The sequence below is a fragment of the Aethina tumida genome, chromosome 6, assembly GCF_024364675.1.
Source record: "Aethina tumida isolate Nest 87 chromosome 6, icAetTumi1.1, whole genome shotgun sequence".
Taxonomy (NCBI): domain Eukaryota; kingdom Metazoa; phylum Arthropoda; class Insecta; order Coleoptera; family Nitidulidae; genus Aethina; species Aethina tumida.
Window position 1 is genome coordinate 15,311,871 of NC_065440.1, and position 15,145 is coordinate 15,327,015.

The 15,145-nt window shown below is 22.1% G+C and overlaps 1 protein-coding gene across 3 annotated transcripts in view; it reads right to left on the minus strand.

Annotated features, from left to right (window-relative positions):
* The window catches only part of LOC126265848 (uncharacterized), a 209,776-nt gene that overhangs the window by 27,667 nt on the left and 166,964 nt on the right, over positions 1–15,145 (minus strand). For 2 of the 3 annotated variants that reach the window (XM_049968732.1, XM_049968733.1), the window contains exon 4: positions 11,140–11,208. The exons of the other annotated variant lie outside the window; for it this stretch is intronic. In XM_049968732.1, coding sequence (XP_049824689.1) covers positions 11,140–11,208 — 69 coding nt within the window. The remainder of the gene's footprint in view (positions 1–11,139; positions 11,209–15,145) is intronic. 3 annotated transcript variants of the gene reach the window in all.

Consider the following 15,145-nt stretch of genomic DNA (forward strand, 5'->3'; position numbering starts at 1 on the left):
TGTTACCATAAAGGATTTAACGTAACAATTTTTATGTTATGTGTTTCCGTAATGTACAAAAGAATTGTTTCTTAAAGCATTGAGAAAACAATTATGTGAAATTTTCGGAAAACTGTTAGTTTTTAATTAGATAGTTACTTCTCTAAAACTTTAATTGTACTTTATTATACATATATATTTGATAAAATTTTTTTAATTAAGTCAAAACATTTTAACGTAAATAAATTTTAAAAAACAATTTACTGAACATAATTACTAATTTAAACATTTGAAAAGTTTAATAATCCCAATTATTTTATAAAATTTCAGATTATTTAATAAATATTAGACTATTTTTTTGCTTACATAAATAAATATTAACGAATTAATCTTAAAATTTTTATTTATTCCAAATTTATAATAATGTAAATTTAGTTAAATTTTTATATGTTGGAGATTATATTTGTAATTAATTTTATATAATTTCAGATTATTTAATTAATACTAGTTAGTTAATTTTAGAAATTTTAATTATTCCAAAAGTAAAATATTGTAATTTTAATTAAATTTTTATATGTTGATGATTAAATTTGTAATTAATTTTATAAAATTTCATCTTATTTAATTAATATTTGATTATTTTGGTAAAAAAATCTATAAAACAGAATTTTTACAGTCACTAATTTAAAAAGTTTTTTAGTTTTTTTCAATTTTGTCACTTATTATACATTTTTTTAAATTAGTAAGTTAATTCTAAAAATTTTATATCTTCCAAATGTAAAATAATCTAAATTTAATTAAATTTTTATATGTTGGTGATTAAATTTGTAATTAATTTTATAAAATTTTATATTATTTAATTAATATTTGATTATTTTGGTAAAAAAATCTATAAAGCAGAATTTTTACAGTCACTAATTTAGAAAGTTTTTCAGTTTTTTTAAATTTTGTCACATATTATATACTTTTTAAATTAGTAAGTTAATTCTAAAAATTTTATATATTCCAAATATAAAATAATGTAAATTTTATAAAATTTTTATATGTTGGTGACTAAATTTATGATTAATTTTATAAAATATCAGATTATTTAGTTAATATTTGACTATTTTGGTAAATAAATCCAAAAAAAAAAACAGAATTTTTACTGTTACTAATTTAGAAAGTTTGAAGTTTGTTTTAAATTTAGTCACATATTATACATTTTTTAAAAATTAGTGAGTTAATTCTAAAAATTTTATATATTTCAAATATAAAATAATACAAATTTAATTAAATTTTTATATGTTGGTAATTAAATTTGTAATTAATTTTATAAAATTTCTGATAATTTAATTAATAATTGACTATTTTGGTAAATAAATCTATAAAACAGAATTATTACTGTTACTAATTTAGAAAGTTTGAAGTTTGTTATAAATTTAGTCACATATTATACATTTTTTAAGAATTAGTATGTTAATTCTTCTTAATTAATTTTATATACTTCAAATGAAAAATAAAATAAATTTAATTAAATTTTTATATGTTGGTGATTAAATTTTGTAATTAATTTTATAAAATTTCAGATTATGTAATTAATATTTGACGATTTGAGAAAATTTGCAGAAATTTTACTGTTATTTATTTTGTTTTAAAGTGTGAAATTTGTTTTAAATTTTGTCATATATTATACATACGTATAAATTATTAATTGCAAATATAAAATAATGTAAATTTAATTAATTTTATAAAATTTCACCTTATTTAATTAGTAAATAAATCTATAAAACAAATTTTGAAATTGTTAAAAATTTAATTAAATTTTTATGTTTGTTTTTAAATTCTATAAAATTTGATATAATAAGTTCAGTTATTCTAAATTAAAAACAAAATTAAGTTTATCAATTTTTTATGTAAATTACAATTTACATCACAATATATTTTTTGCGTAATATAATAATTAACACTCCAAACATTTTTGTGTGCATAACTGCGTACAACCTGTTGTCGACGTTTAACCGAACACGAAACAACCCCTTAACATTTCTTAAATACATACACACAAAAAACTCAATTATTTATTTTTTGCGTTGCCTTAATTAATTCGGGCGGCTAATTAAAAAACAATAAACGTCAGTGCGGCTCCGTTAGCCGAAAATTAAATTACCGAAAAACTAGAAAACTTCCAATTCTCGGAGAAGGAGAGTGAGGGGCCGTTTTCTCCGCGCCAATTAAGTTTTCCCACTTTTGTTATTTTTAGATCATTTTTAATTGCCCCCGTTGCGCTTTTGAATCGACCCCCCGACCTCACCCCGCACCACCTCCGCGCACAACTGAAAAGGAACCATCGATTTTCGTCCCTTGTTTCGCGATTGTTAATTGTTATTTCGTCGTTTGTTTCTTTTATTCGTCGCTTGAACTGTTTCTCTGTTCCGATTTTGTTATTTTTTTTTTACCCGTTCGTCGCTTTCGTTTCGTTTCGTTCTTTTGTTGTTGAGATGTTTAAAATCTTTCGCGACAATTAATTGAGATAATCCGGGCTCGTTTCGGGATCCAGAAAATAAATAACTTTTAATTAATTAAGCTAACTAACGAGTGCTTTTGTCTTTTAAATTGCTGGAAATTTTAAATAATATATCGTTTATTTTTTTCTTGGCACAATTGATTATCTAATTAAAAAACCCCCGATTTTCTTGAAATTTTAATTAAATTTACATTATTTTACGTTTGGAATAAATCAAATTATTAAATTAACTTGTTAATATTTAAAAATATGTATAAATATGTGACAAAATTTAAAAGAAACATCAAACTTTCTAAATTAATAACATTAAAAATTCTGTATTGTAGATTTATTTACCAAAATAGTCAAATATTAATAACATAATTTGAAATTTTATAAAATTAATTACAAATTTAATCACCAACATATAAAAATTTAATTAAATTTACATTATTTTTCATTTAGAATAAATAAAATTATTAGAATTAACTTACTAATTTTTAAAAAAATATATAATATGTGACAAAATATAAAACAACCTCCAAACTTTCTAAATTATTAAAAGTAAAAATTCTGTTTTATAGATTTATTTACCAAAATAGTCAAATATTAATTAAATAATCTGAAATTTTATAAAATTAATTACAAATTTAATCACCAACATATAAAAATTTAATTAAATTTACATTATTTTACATTTGGAATAAATAAAATTATTAGAATTAACTTACTAATTTTTTAAAAAATATATAATATGTGACAAAATTTAAAACAACCTCCAAACTTTCTAAATTAGTAAAAGTAAAAATTCTGTTTTACAGATTTATTTACCAAAATAGTCAAATATTAATTAAATAATCTGAAATTTTATAAAATTAATTACAAATTAAATTACCAACATATAAATATTTAATTAAATTTACATTATTTTACATTTAGTATAAATAAAATTATTAGAATTAACTTACTAATTTTTAAAAAAATGTATAATATGTGACAAAATTTAAAACAACCTCCAAACTTTCTAAATTAGTAAAAGTAAAAATTCTGTTTTACAGATTTATTTACCAAAATAGTCAAATATTAATTAAATAATCTGAAATTTTATAAAATTAATTACAAATTAAATTACCAACATATAAATATTTAATTAAATTTACATTATTTTACATTTAGTATAAATAAAATTATTAGAATTAACTTACTAATTTTTAAAAAAATGTATAATATGTGACAAAATTTAAAACAACCTCCAAACTTTCTAAATTAGTAAAAGTAAAAATTCTGTTTTACAGATTTATTTACCAAAATAGTCAAATACTAATTAAATAATGTGAAATTTTATAAAATTAATTACAAATTTAATCACCAACATATAAATATTTAATTAAATTTACATTATTTTACATTTAGAATAAATAAAATTATTAGAATTAACTTACTAAATTTTAAAAAAATATATAATATGTGACAAAATTTAAAACAACCTCCAAACTTTCTAAATTAGTCAAAGTAAAAATTCTGTTTTATAAATTTATTTACCAAAATAGTCAAATATTAATTGCATAATTTGAAATTTTATAAAATTAATTACAAATTAAATTACCAACATATAAATATTTAATTAAATTTACATTATTTTACATTTAGAATAAATAAAATTATTAGAATTAACTTTCTAATTTTTAAAAAAATGTACAATATGTGACAAAATTTAAAACAACTTCCAAACTTTCTAAATTAGTAAAAGTAAAAATTCTGTTTTATAGATTTATTTACCAAAATAGTCAAATTTTAATTACATAATCTGAAATTTTATAAAATTAATTACAAATTAAATTACCAACATATAAATATTTAATTAAATTTACGTTATTTTACATTTAGAATAAATAAAATTATTAGAATTAAGTTACTAATTTTTAAAAAAATGTATAATATGTGACAAAATTTAAAACAACCTCCAAACTTTCTAAATTAGTAAAAGTAAAAATTCTGTTTTATAGATTTATTTACCAAAATAATCAAATATTAATTACATAATCTGGAATTTTATAAAATTAATTACAAATTTAATCACCAACATATAAAAATTTAATTAAATTTACATTATTTTACATTTAGAATAAATAAAATTATTAGAATTAACTATCTAATTTTTAAAAAAATGTATAATATGTGACAAAATTTAAAACAACTTCCAAACTTTCTAAATTAGTAAAAGTAAAAATTCCGTCTTATAGATTTATTTACTAAAATAGTCAAATATTAATTACATAATCTGAAATTTTATAAAATTAATTACAAATTAAATTACCAACATATAAATATTTAATTAAATTTACATTATTTTACATTTGGAATAAAGAAAGTTTTTAAAATAAATTTACTAATGTACTAAAAAATTATATAAATGTGATAAAATTTAATACAAACTTTAAACATTCTAAATTAGTAACAGTGTTTTGTGATCTTGACAACTCTACCATGAATAATAAATTCGTAATTAATTGAAATTACCCCCGAATTTTAAATTAGTTCAGCTTAATTTAAACCCGGCAAAAAAATGCACAAAACCAAAAACCCAATCAAAACGAAAACGTAACAAACCAAACAGAATTAAACTAAAATTAACATCAGTTCCGCCATCCAATCGTAGGCGGACTGGTCCGAATACAAATATCCGATTAAAAATGTCGGCGATAATTAGACGCAAATAATCGCGTGATCGGCTAACGCAAAGTCATCAAACTATTTGACTAAAATTTGTCAAACCAGTGTTTTCGCGAAACGGGGCCCGGGACGGGCGATAATAACGGGGCCCGCATATTGATTTTATCCGGCGGGGCTGGACACGTTAACAGAAGAATCAAACCGCACATAGATTGGGATGGTGTGTTTAATGAAATTCTATATGTATTTGTTATTTCGGAATTACGCGCAACATATAAATGCCCGGATGCCGATGTGAATTCGGGATTTTGTTCCCGATTCGTCCTTACACCCCTTTACATTTTTGTTGTAAACACCGGTTGTTAATTAATACTAAAAATTTGTCATCAGAAATAGTTTTAAATTATAGTTTATTTGAAAGCTTTTTTAACTAAACTATTTTTTTTTTTCATATTATTTTGTGTTACTTATTTTTGCCATTGTACTGTCCAGAACTTTCTCCATGTAATCAAGTATAAGTAACTTAATTTTATAAAAAAACGACGTTGGAATTTTTAATGTTAAAATTATGGTAATTAGGTCCGACCAACTGATGTAATTCGAGTAACCAATTCCGTCCTCGGTGAGAAATAAGAAAAGGCGAAGAATCGAACGAAGAAGTAACGCAAAACCGAAAAATATTCCCAGAGCCAATTAAGCGCACCCCCCCGGTTAAAAAGTACGCGGTTTCGATTTAATTTACATTAAAAAAGGGCGAAAACAATATATAAGTAATCGATAACTAATCAAGAAAATGCAAATGATAAAGTATGGAATTAATTCGTCAGAATGGGAGAAGACACTCCGGGCACGGTGGTTCTAAACGAAATTATTGATGGAGATTTTTATTATTTTTTACCAGTTGGGTTAAATTCAAGATTTTTATCAAAAGAAATTTAATTATCTTTGTATTAAGGTTTTAACGATTTTCCTATTTTATTAATTAAATTGTTAATTAAATTTCTTTTCACTAAAAAGAAATTATTTTTTTTATTTATATAAATCAGTACAATATTTATTCTAAATAACACTAAAAATCTTTTAAAATTTAAAATTTCTAAAACATTATATCTTATAAAATCTATACGATTAATTTTATTTATAATATATAAATTTAATTAGTACATATAAAACACTCAGTAAATATTCAGGTATAATAATTATACAATGGAAAAAATCATTACCTATAAATTTATTTTAATTAAAAAGAATTAATTATATATTATTTGTAAAAAAATAATAAAATTAGTATAATATTTATTCTATAAAACATCAGAAACTTTCTAAATTTTAAAATTTTCTAAAATTTATAAAACATAAAATCTTATCAATAAAACTGTACTATTAATTTTATTCAATCATATATAAGAATATATAAATTTAATTAGTAATATTTAATTATTACTCAATAGAAAAAAATTGGGTTTTAACGATTTTATTGTTTAAGAATTAAATCATTAACTACAATTTTTTTTTTGGGAGAGTAATGATTTTTTATTTGCATAATAATAATAAAATCAGTAAATATTTATTTTATAAAACATCAAAAACATAAAAAATGTTCTAAAATTCTAAAGTCTTATAAAAAACTGTGCTATTTATTTTAGATATTTATTAAAGAATATATAAATTTAATTAGTACTTATATAAAACATTTATTAAATATTCAGTTATCAATTATACAATAGAAAAAATTGGGTTCTAATAATTTTATTGTTTAATACATTTAGTAAATATTCAGTTATTAATTATACAATAGAAAAAAATGGGTTTTAATGATTTTATTGTTTAATAATTAAATCATTAACTAAAAATTTACTTTGATTAAAATGGAATAATTATTTTTTATTTGTTTAAAATTCAGTATAATATTTTTTCTAAAAACCACCGAAAGCCTAAATTTTGAAAATTTCAAAGGTTTAAGAATATATAAATTTAATTATTATATAAAACATTTAATAAATATTCAGTTATTAATTATATATTTATTTATACAACCGAAAAAATAAGGTTATAATGATTTTACTATTTAATAATTAATATTAACTACAAATTTATTTTGATTAAAGAGGAATAATTATTTTTTATTTGCATAAAATTAATAAAATCAGTACAATATTTGTTCTAAAAATTACCAAAAACCTAAATTTTAAAAATTTTTAAAGTTTTAAGAATATATAAATTTAATTATTTAATAAAACATTTAATAAATATTTAGCTATTAATTATATATTTATTTATACAACTGTAAAAATAGGGTGATAATAATTTTACTATTTAATAATTAAATATTAATTACAAATTTATTTTGATTAAAGAGGAATAATTATTTATTATTTGTTTAAAATTAATAAAATCAGTATTATATTTTTTCTAAAAATCACCAAAAGGCTAAATTTTGAAAATTTCAAAAGTTTAAGATTATATAATTATTTATACAACTGAAAAAATAGGTTTATAATGATTTTACTATTTAATAATTAATTAACTACAAATTTAATTCGATTAAAAAGGAATAATTATTTTTGTTATTTAAAACACCAAAATTTTATAAAATTCAGTTATAAGGAAAGTTCTTCTTAATTAAAGTAAAACTATCAAATAATTAAATTGTTAACAACAATTGTATTGTTTATCTGAAAATAATTTTTAAATTATTTATTGTTAAAATATTTATTTCTTATTAACAATATGTCTTATTCCTTTAATTTTAAAAATGAAATTTATTATGATTCTTAGAGAAACTTGTCATAAACTTAAAGAAACCCACGCACAAGATATTAAAAAATCGACCCCGGAAAACCGTCCCCGAAAATTCGCTCCGCCGAAAACGAAATTATAAAAGTTCAAGACATTATTAACAGATTAAAAACCGGGGAAGCGCGGGCGTCGAAAAAATTACGCGGAAGTAACGCTAATCGGGTTATTCAATTTGCGCAACCCGTTTCGCCGCACTTTTTCCCTCGACCACTTAAAAAAAAATACCCCGCACCTCCAACGTCCCCCGCGTCACCGTACGGCGGTGGGGGGGGGAGGTTGAGATGTCGCGCGTCGACGTTTTTTCCGGAGGGACGAAACACTTACACCCTTCTTCTGCCCGAAGGAGACGCGTCGGGTGTTTTTATGAGACGTCGCACAGCCGGTCGAGGTGGCTAATTGGGAGGAAATGTTTTTTAAACTCTTTTAAAATTAATGAAATTACTTTATCGTTTTATTTAATATATTTTCTGCTTTTTTACTATTTTTAACATTGAAGATAACAATAAATTTAATCTAATTAAAAATATTAGAATCAAATATTTTAAATATAATACAAAAACACCTTAAAACAAACAACTGACAATTTGTAAACAAATTTAACATTCTTATATATATTTTCAATTATTAAAACTTCAAAATTACTTAAATTTAATATTCTTTGGAGATAAAAGACAATTTAATCAATTACCTTAACTTTTTAGGTTTTTAAAAAGAATCTAATCTAATTAGAAATATTATAAATAAATATTTTAAAAGTAATATAAAAAACTTCAAAATTTTTGTCTTAAAACTTAAATTTAAGATTTTTTAGAGATATAGGGACATTTAATCATTTTCCTTAAATTTTTAGATTCTTTAAATAGTTTTTTAATAATTTAAAGAGTCTATGCATTTAATGGCTCATTAATTACTCTGCAATTTAAAATATCTTTTGCCACAACTAACCATTGTCTAAACCTAAATTTTAAAAATTTTGAAAGTTTTTAAAATATATAAATTTAATTATTATATGAAACATTTAATAAATATTTAGTTATTAATTATATATTTATTTATACAACTGTAATAATAATAATAATAATTTTACTATTTACTAATTAAATATTAATTACAAATTTATTTTGATTAAAGTGGAATAATTATTTTTTATTTGTTTAAAATTAATAAAATCAGTGTAATATTTTTTCTAAAAATCACCAAAAGCCTAAATTTTGAAAATTTCAAAATTGAAAATAATTTAAAGAGTCTATGCATTTCTCATTAATTACTCTGCAATTTAAAATATCTTTTGCCACAACTAACCATTGTCTAAACCTAAATTTTAAAAATTTTGAAAGTTTTTAAAATATATAAATTTAATTATTATATGAAACATTTAATAAATATTTAGTTATTAATTATATAGTTATTTATACAACTGTAAAAATAATAATAATAATAATTTTACTATTTACTAATTAAATATTAATTACAAATTTATTTTGATTAAAGTGGAATAATTATTTTTTATTTGTTTAAAATTAATAAAATCAGTGTAATATTTTTTCTAAAAATCACCAAAAGCCTAAATTTTGAAAATTTCAAAATTGAAAATAATTTAAAGAGTCTATGCATTTAATGGCTCATTAATTACTCTGCAATTTAAAATATCTTTTGCCACAACTAACCATTGTCTAAACCTAAATTTTAAAAATTTTGAAAGTTTTTAAAATATATAAATTTAATTATTATATGAAACATTTAATAAATATTTAGTTATTAATTATATAGTTATTTATACAACTGTAAAAATAATAATAATAATAATTTTACTATTTACTAATTAAATATTAATTACAAATTTATTTTGATTAAAGTGGAATAATTATTTTTTATTTGTTTAAAATTAATAAAATCAGTGTAATATTTTTTCTAAAAATCACCAAAAGCCTAAATTTTGAAAATTTCAAAATTGAAAATAATTTAAAGAGTCTATGCATTTAATGGCTCATTAATTACTCTGCAATTTAAAATATCTTTTGCCACAACTAACCATTGTCTAAACCTAAATTTTAAAAATTTTGAAAGTTTTTAAAATATATAAATTTAATTATTATATGAAACATTTAATAAATATTTAGTTATTAATTATATAGTTATTTATACAACTGTAAAAATAATAATAATAATAATTTTACTATTTACTAATTAAATATTAATTACAAATTTATTTTGATTAAAGTGGAATAATTATTTTTTATTTGTTTAAAATTAATAAAATCAGTGTAATATTTTTTCTAAAAATCACCAAAAGCCTAAATTTTGAAAATTTCAAAATTGAAAATAATTTAAAGAGTCTATGCATTTAATGGCTCATTAATTACTCTGCAATTTAAAATATCTTTTGCCACAACTAACCATTGTCTAAACCTAAATTTTAAAAATTTTGAAAGTTTTTAAAATATATAAATTTAATTATTATATGAAACATTTAATAAATATTTAGTTATTAATTATATAGTTATTTATACAACTGTAAAAATAATAATAATAATAATTTTACTATTTACTAATTAAATATTAATTACAAATTTATTTTGATTAAAGTGGAATAATTATTTTTTATTTGTTTAAAATTAATAAAATCAGTGTAATATTTTTTCTAAAAATCACCAAAAGCCTAAATTTTGAAAATTTCAAAATTGAAAATAATTTAAAAAGTCTATGCATTTAATGGCTCATTAATTACTCTGCAATTTAAAATATCTTTTGCCACAACTAACCATTGTCTAAACCTAAATTTTAAAAATTTTGAAAGTTTTTAGAATATATAAATTTAATTATTATATGAAACATTTAATAAATATTTAGTTATTAATTCTATAGTTATTTATACAACTGTAATAATAATAATAATAATAATTTTACTAATTACTAATTAAATATTAATTACAAATTTATTTTGATTAAAGTGGAATAATTATTTTTTATTTGTTTAAAATTAATAAAATCAGTGTAATATTTTTTCTAAAAATCACCAAAAGCCTAAATTTTGAAAATTTCAAAATTGAAAATAATTTAAAGAGTCTATGCATTTAATGGCTCATTAATTACTCTGCAATTTAAAATATCTTTTGCCACAACTAACCATTGTCTAAACAACCCGATCACATTTGGCATAGCTGTACTCCATTCACCAAAACCAATTATCTCATCAAAAGTACCTGATCTAGCTTCCGTCAACCGTTGCATAATTTCCACAATTAACGCGGGCATTGTCGAAACGGGGAGGGCTGAAAGAAAAAAAGCGTGCACAACAATCTTATTCTTCACTTCATGGGCATGACCACGTCCCAAAACAATGCCACCAGTAGTGCCCCCCCACATTGTGTCGAGATTCGTCTGCGGGACGTACCCCTAAAGTAATTTCGGTCGCATCGCAGCATTTTTTGCCAGCCATTTTGTCCTACCTGGCCCCCCCTTTTTTTTTGTTTTGTTCATCGAAACCCGACACCCGTAATATTTATTTAAGCGGGGTCACTTCAATTTCGAAATTAAAAAATTGACCCCTTCCTTGTCCATTTGTCAATTCGTCGTGCCCATTGTTCCCGATGGTTGCATTGTTTCTTTTCTTTGTTTTTTTCGCCAACGGTCCGTTTTAGTTTTGGCCTAACAAAAACACAGAAAAAATAAAACAATTGCTACGTGCAGTTTTGTTTCGGACCACTTGAACCGCGGCCGGCGTCGCCCGGCATCCGGGTGCCCCTTTTGTTGCCCCGGCGGTGATTCCGTTTTGTGTCCGCGGCGTGAAGTGTAAAATAAAAAAGTGCGCACCGAGGGCAAATGATCCGTGGTGTAATTTTCCGCGAAGGACGGCGAACAAAAGATTTGAATTTTATCGATTTAAAATTAGTCCTTTTGTGCCGGGACCGGGCAATAATGACGATGGCGAAAATTTTCTTGACGGCTACGCTCTATTCAGTGACCTTTCTAACAAATGACCGTCCCCGGAGACGGTTTAAAGGCGGCGATTTGTTTTTTATGATAATTAGGCGTTTCTTGATCTCGATGAAATTGAATCGGTCGATGCGGCAGACGAATGGTTTTCGGTGATTTGGCTTAGTTCATTAACGGTTTAAATTGACCACGAATAATTTGGTTAATATAAAAATTAAAATCAAACAAATCATTGAAATAATAAAAATAATGTGGAAGAAAATTACCTGTTGTTATACAATATATAAGTAATCTGAAATTTATTAAATTTACAACATGGAACAGATTTTCTAAAATTTTTTTATAAATTTTTAAATTTTTTATATCCATAAAATAGATTAAGTAGTTTTAAAAATACGTAAAAATTTCAGGAAGTTCTGAATAATTTCTTAAGCCTAAATATTCTATAAAATCCATAAAATCTTTATAAACCTGTTAAACTCATAAAACATATGAAACCTATAAAAACATGTAAATCCTAAAAAAATAATTTAAATCTAAAAAATCTGTAAAATCAATAAAATCTGTAAGATCTGTTAAAACTCACAGTTCTGTAAAATCTGTAAAATGTATAAATATATAAAATATATATAGAATCTTTGTAAAACATAAAAAACCTAAAAAAAACTTATAAAACCTATAATTTAAATCTGTAAGTTCTGTAAAAATTGTAAGATCTGTAAAAACTTTCATTTCTGTAAAATCTGTAAGATCTATAAAACCTGTAAAATCTGTAAAATGTATAAAATCTCTATAGAATATCTATAGAATCTCTATAAAACATAAAAAAACCTATAAAATCTAAAAAACCTATAAAACTATATTTTAAATCTGTAAAATCTCTAAAATGTATAAAATCTCTATAAAACATATAAAAAAAAAACTATAAAACATAAAAAAATCGTTTGTAAAATCTGTAAAATGTATAGAATCTCTATAGAATATCTTTAGAAACTCTATAAAACATAAAAAACCTATAAAATATATAATTTAAATCTGTAAAATCTGTACAATCTGTAATATTCGTAAAATTTCTAATATATATAAAATCTGTAAAATCTATAAAGTTTGTAAAATGTATAAAACCTCTGTAGAATCTCTATAGAACATATAAAAAAACCTATATAAAACTTATAATTTAAATCTTAAATATCTGTAAAATGTGTAAAATCTGTAAAATATATAAAATCTCTATAGAATATGTATAGAATCTCTATAAAACATAAAAAAGCCTATAAAATCCAAAAAACCTATAAACCTATAAATTAAATCTGTAAAATGTATCTCTATAGAATCTGTATAGTACATATAAAAAAATCTATAAAATCTAAAAAAATCTACAAAACTTAAAATTTAAATCTAAAAAATCTCTAAAATGTATAGAATCTCTATAGAATATCTATAGAATCTCTATAAAACAAACCTATAAAATATATAATTTAAATCTGTAAAATCTGTAAAATTTTTAAGATATATAAAATCTGTAAAATCTATAAAATTTGTAAAATGTATAAAATCTCTATAGAAGATCTATAGAATCTATAAAAAAATCTATAGAATCTATAAAACCTACAAAACCTATAAAACCTACAAAACCTATAAAACCTGTAAAACCTATAAAACCTATAAAACCTATAAAACCTATAAAACCTATAAAACCTATAAAACCTATAAAACCTATAAAACCTATAAAACCTATAAAACCTATAAAACCTATAAAACCTATAAAACCTATAAAACCTATAAAACCTATAAAACCTATAAAACCTATAAAACCTATAAAACCTATAAAACCTATAAAACCTATAAAACCTATAAAACCTATAAAACCTATAAAACCTATAAAACCTATAAAACCTATAAAACCTATAAAACCTATAAAACCTATAAAACATATAAAACCTATAAAACCTATAAAACCTATAAAACCTATAAAACCTATAAAACCTACAAAACCTATATAATTTATAATTTCAAATATAATTTTTAACCAATGTCCTAAAAATAGAATATTTGATCATATTAAATTATAGTTAAGTTTATATTTTTTATTATATTTAATATTTTGTTAAACATTTATTTATGAAAAGTATAAATTAAAACGAAATTTATATTTTTTATAAATTTGTGTCAAATTGAACAATTAATGTGTTATAATGAAATTACAATATAAAAACAGAAATGAAAACAAATCAACACTTTTAATTTTTAATCGATCAATAATCTGCTCATTATTGGTATACATAATATTTTAAATATTTGTACACATATTCAACGTTTCAAAGACCAACTTTATAATATAATTTCAAATTTAAACCATTAATTAAATTCAATAAATTGTAAAATGTTTGTCAATAATATAATTCAATTTTTCTTTTGTTTCAGGTATGTAATTCACCACCACGGAAATGAAAATTATTAAATGTAAATATTAAAAAAAAAGAAGTGAACGGTAAATACAAATTACCTACCAACAAATATAATTACGTTTTAAAATCACAAATTAAATATTGCCTTTTAACACCGATACGCCCGTGCATGCAAATATTTGACGTCCACTTTGTTTATTTGCACGCGTAAAACGTACACCCCAAAAATAAATCGTTCTAATTATTAATTTTTTTACCACAATTTAATTAGAAGCCCAAATCATATTAATTAATGTGAACGGCCGCCGAAAAACAATCCCCGCTAACCGGCAACAAGCATCGCTGCGGGACTGTACACGAAAAAACACGGGGGTGGCCGTGACCGGGGAAAGAATCCCCGTACACGGGAAACGCATTTCAAAAAAAAGTGGTGCGTCGCGACGCTCTCCCGAAAGCGGGAAAGCGGCGATCGGGCGTGCGATAAAAACACGGCTTTGCCGGTGACAACTGACGTTTGATTTGTCGCCGAGCGAGACGGGTAGATGGGCCGGGGTTGTGTGTGGGGGCGCGAGGGCGACGACGATCGCCCGTTCGGACGACGGGAAGTGAGCACCGATGTCCCGATTCTGGGATTGCGGACTGTAGGACCGTATTGATGTTTTCGAACTATGCGATATTAGTTGGACGTTTTAATAGGACTGGAATCAATTTGATCGGTTAATAATATTAATATTCTGAATATCCTATTCGGTTAATTATTTCGTTAACTGTCACCGATAATACAATATTTCAAAATGGAATGGTGGGTTTATTAAATATATTATAATAAAGTGAATTAATATTTAGTAAGATTTTATGGGTAATG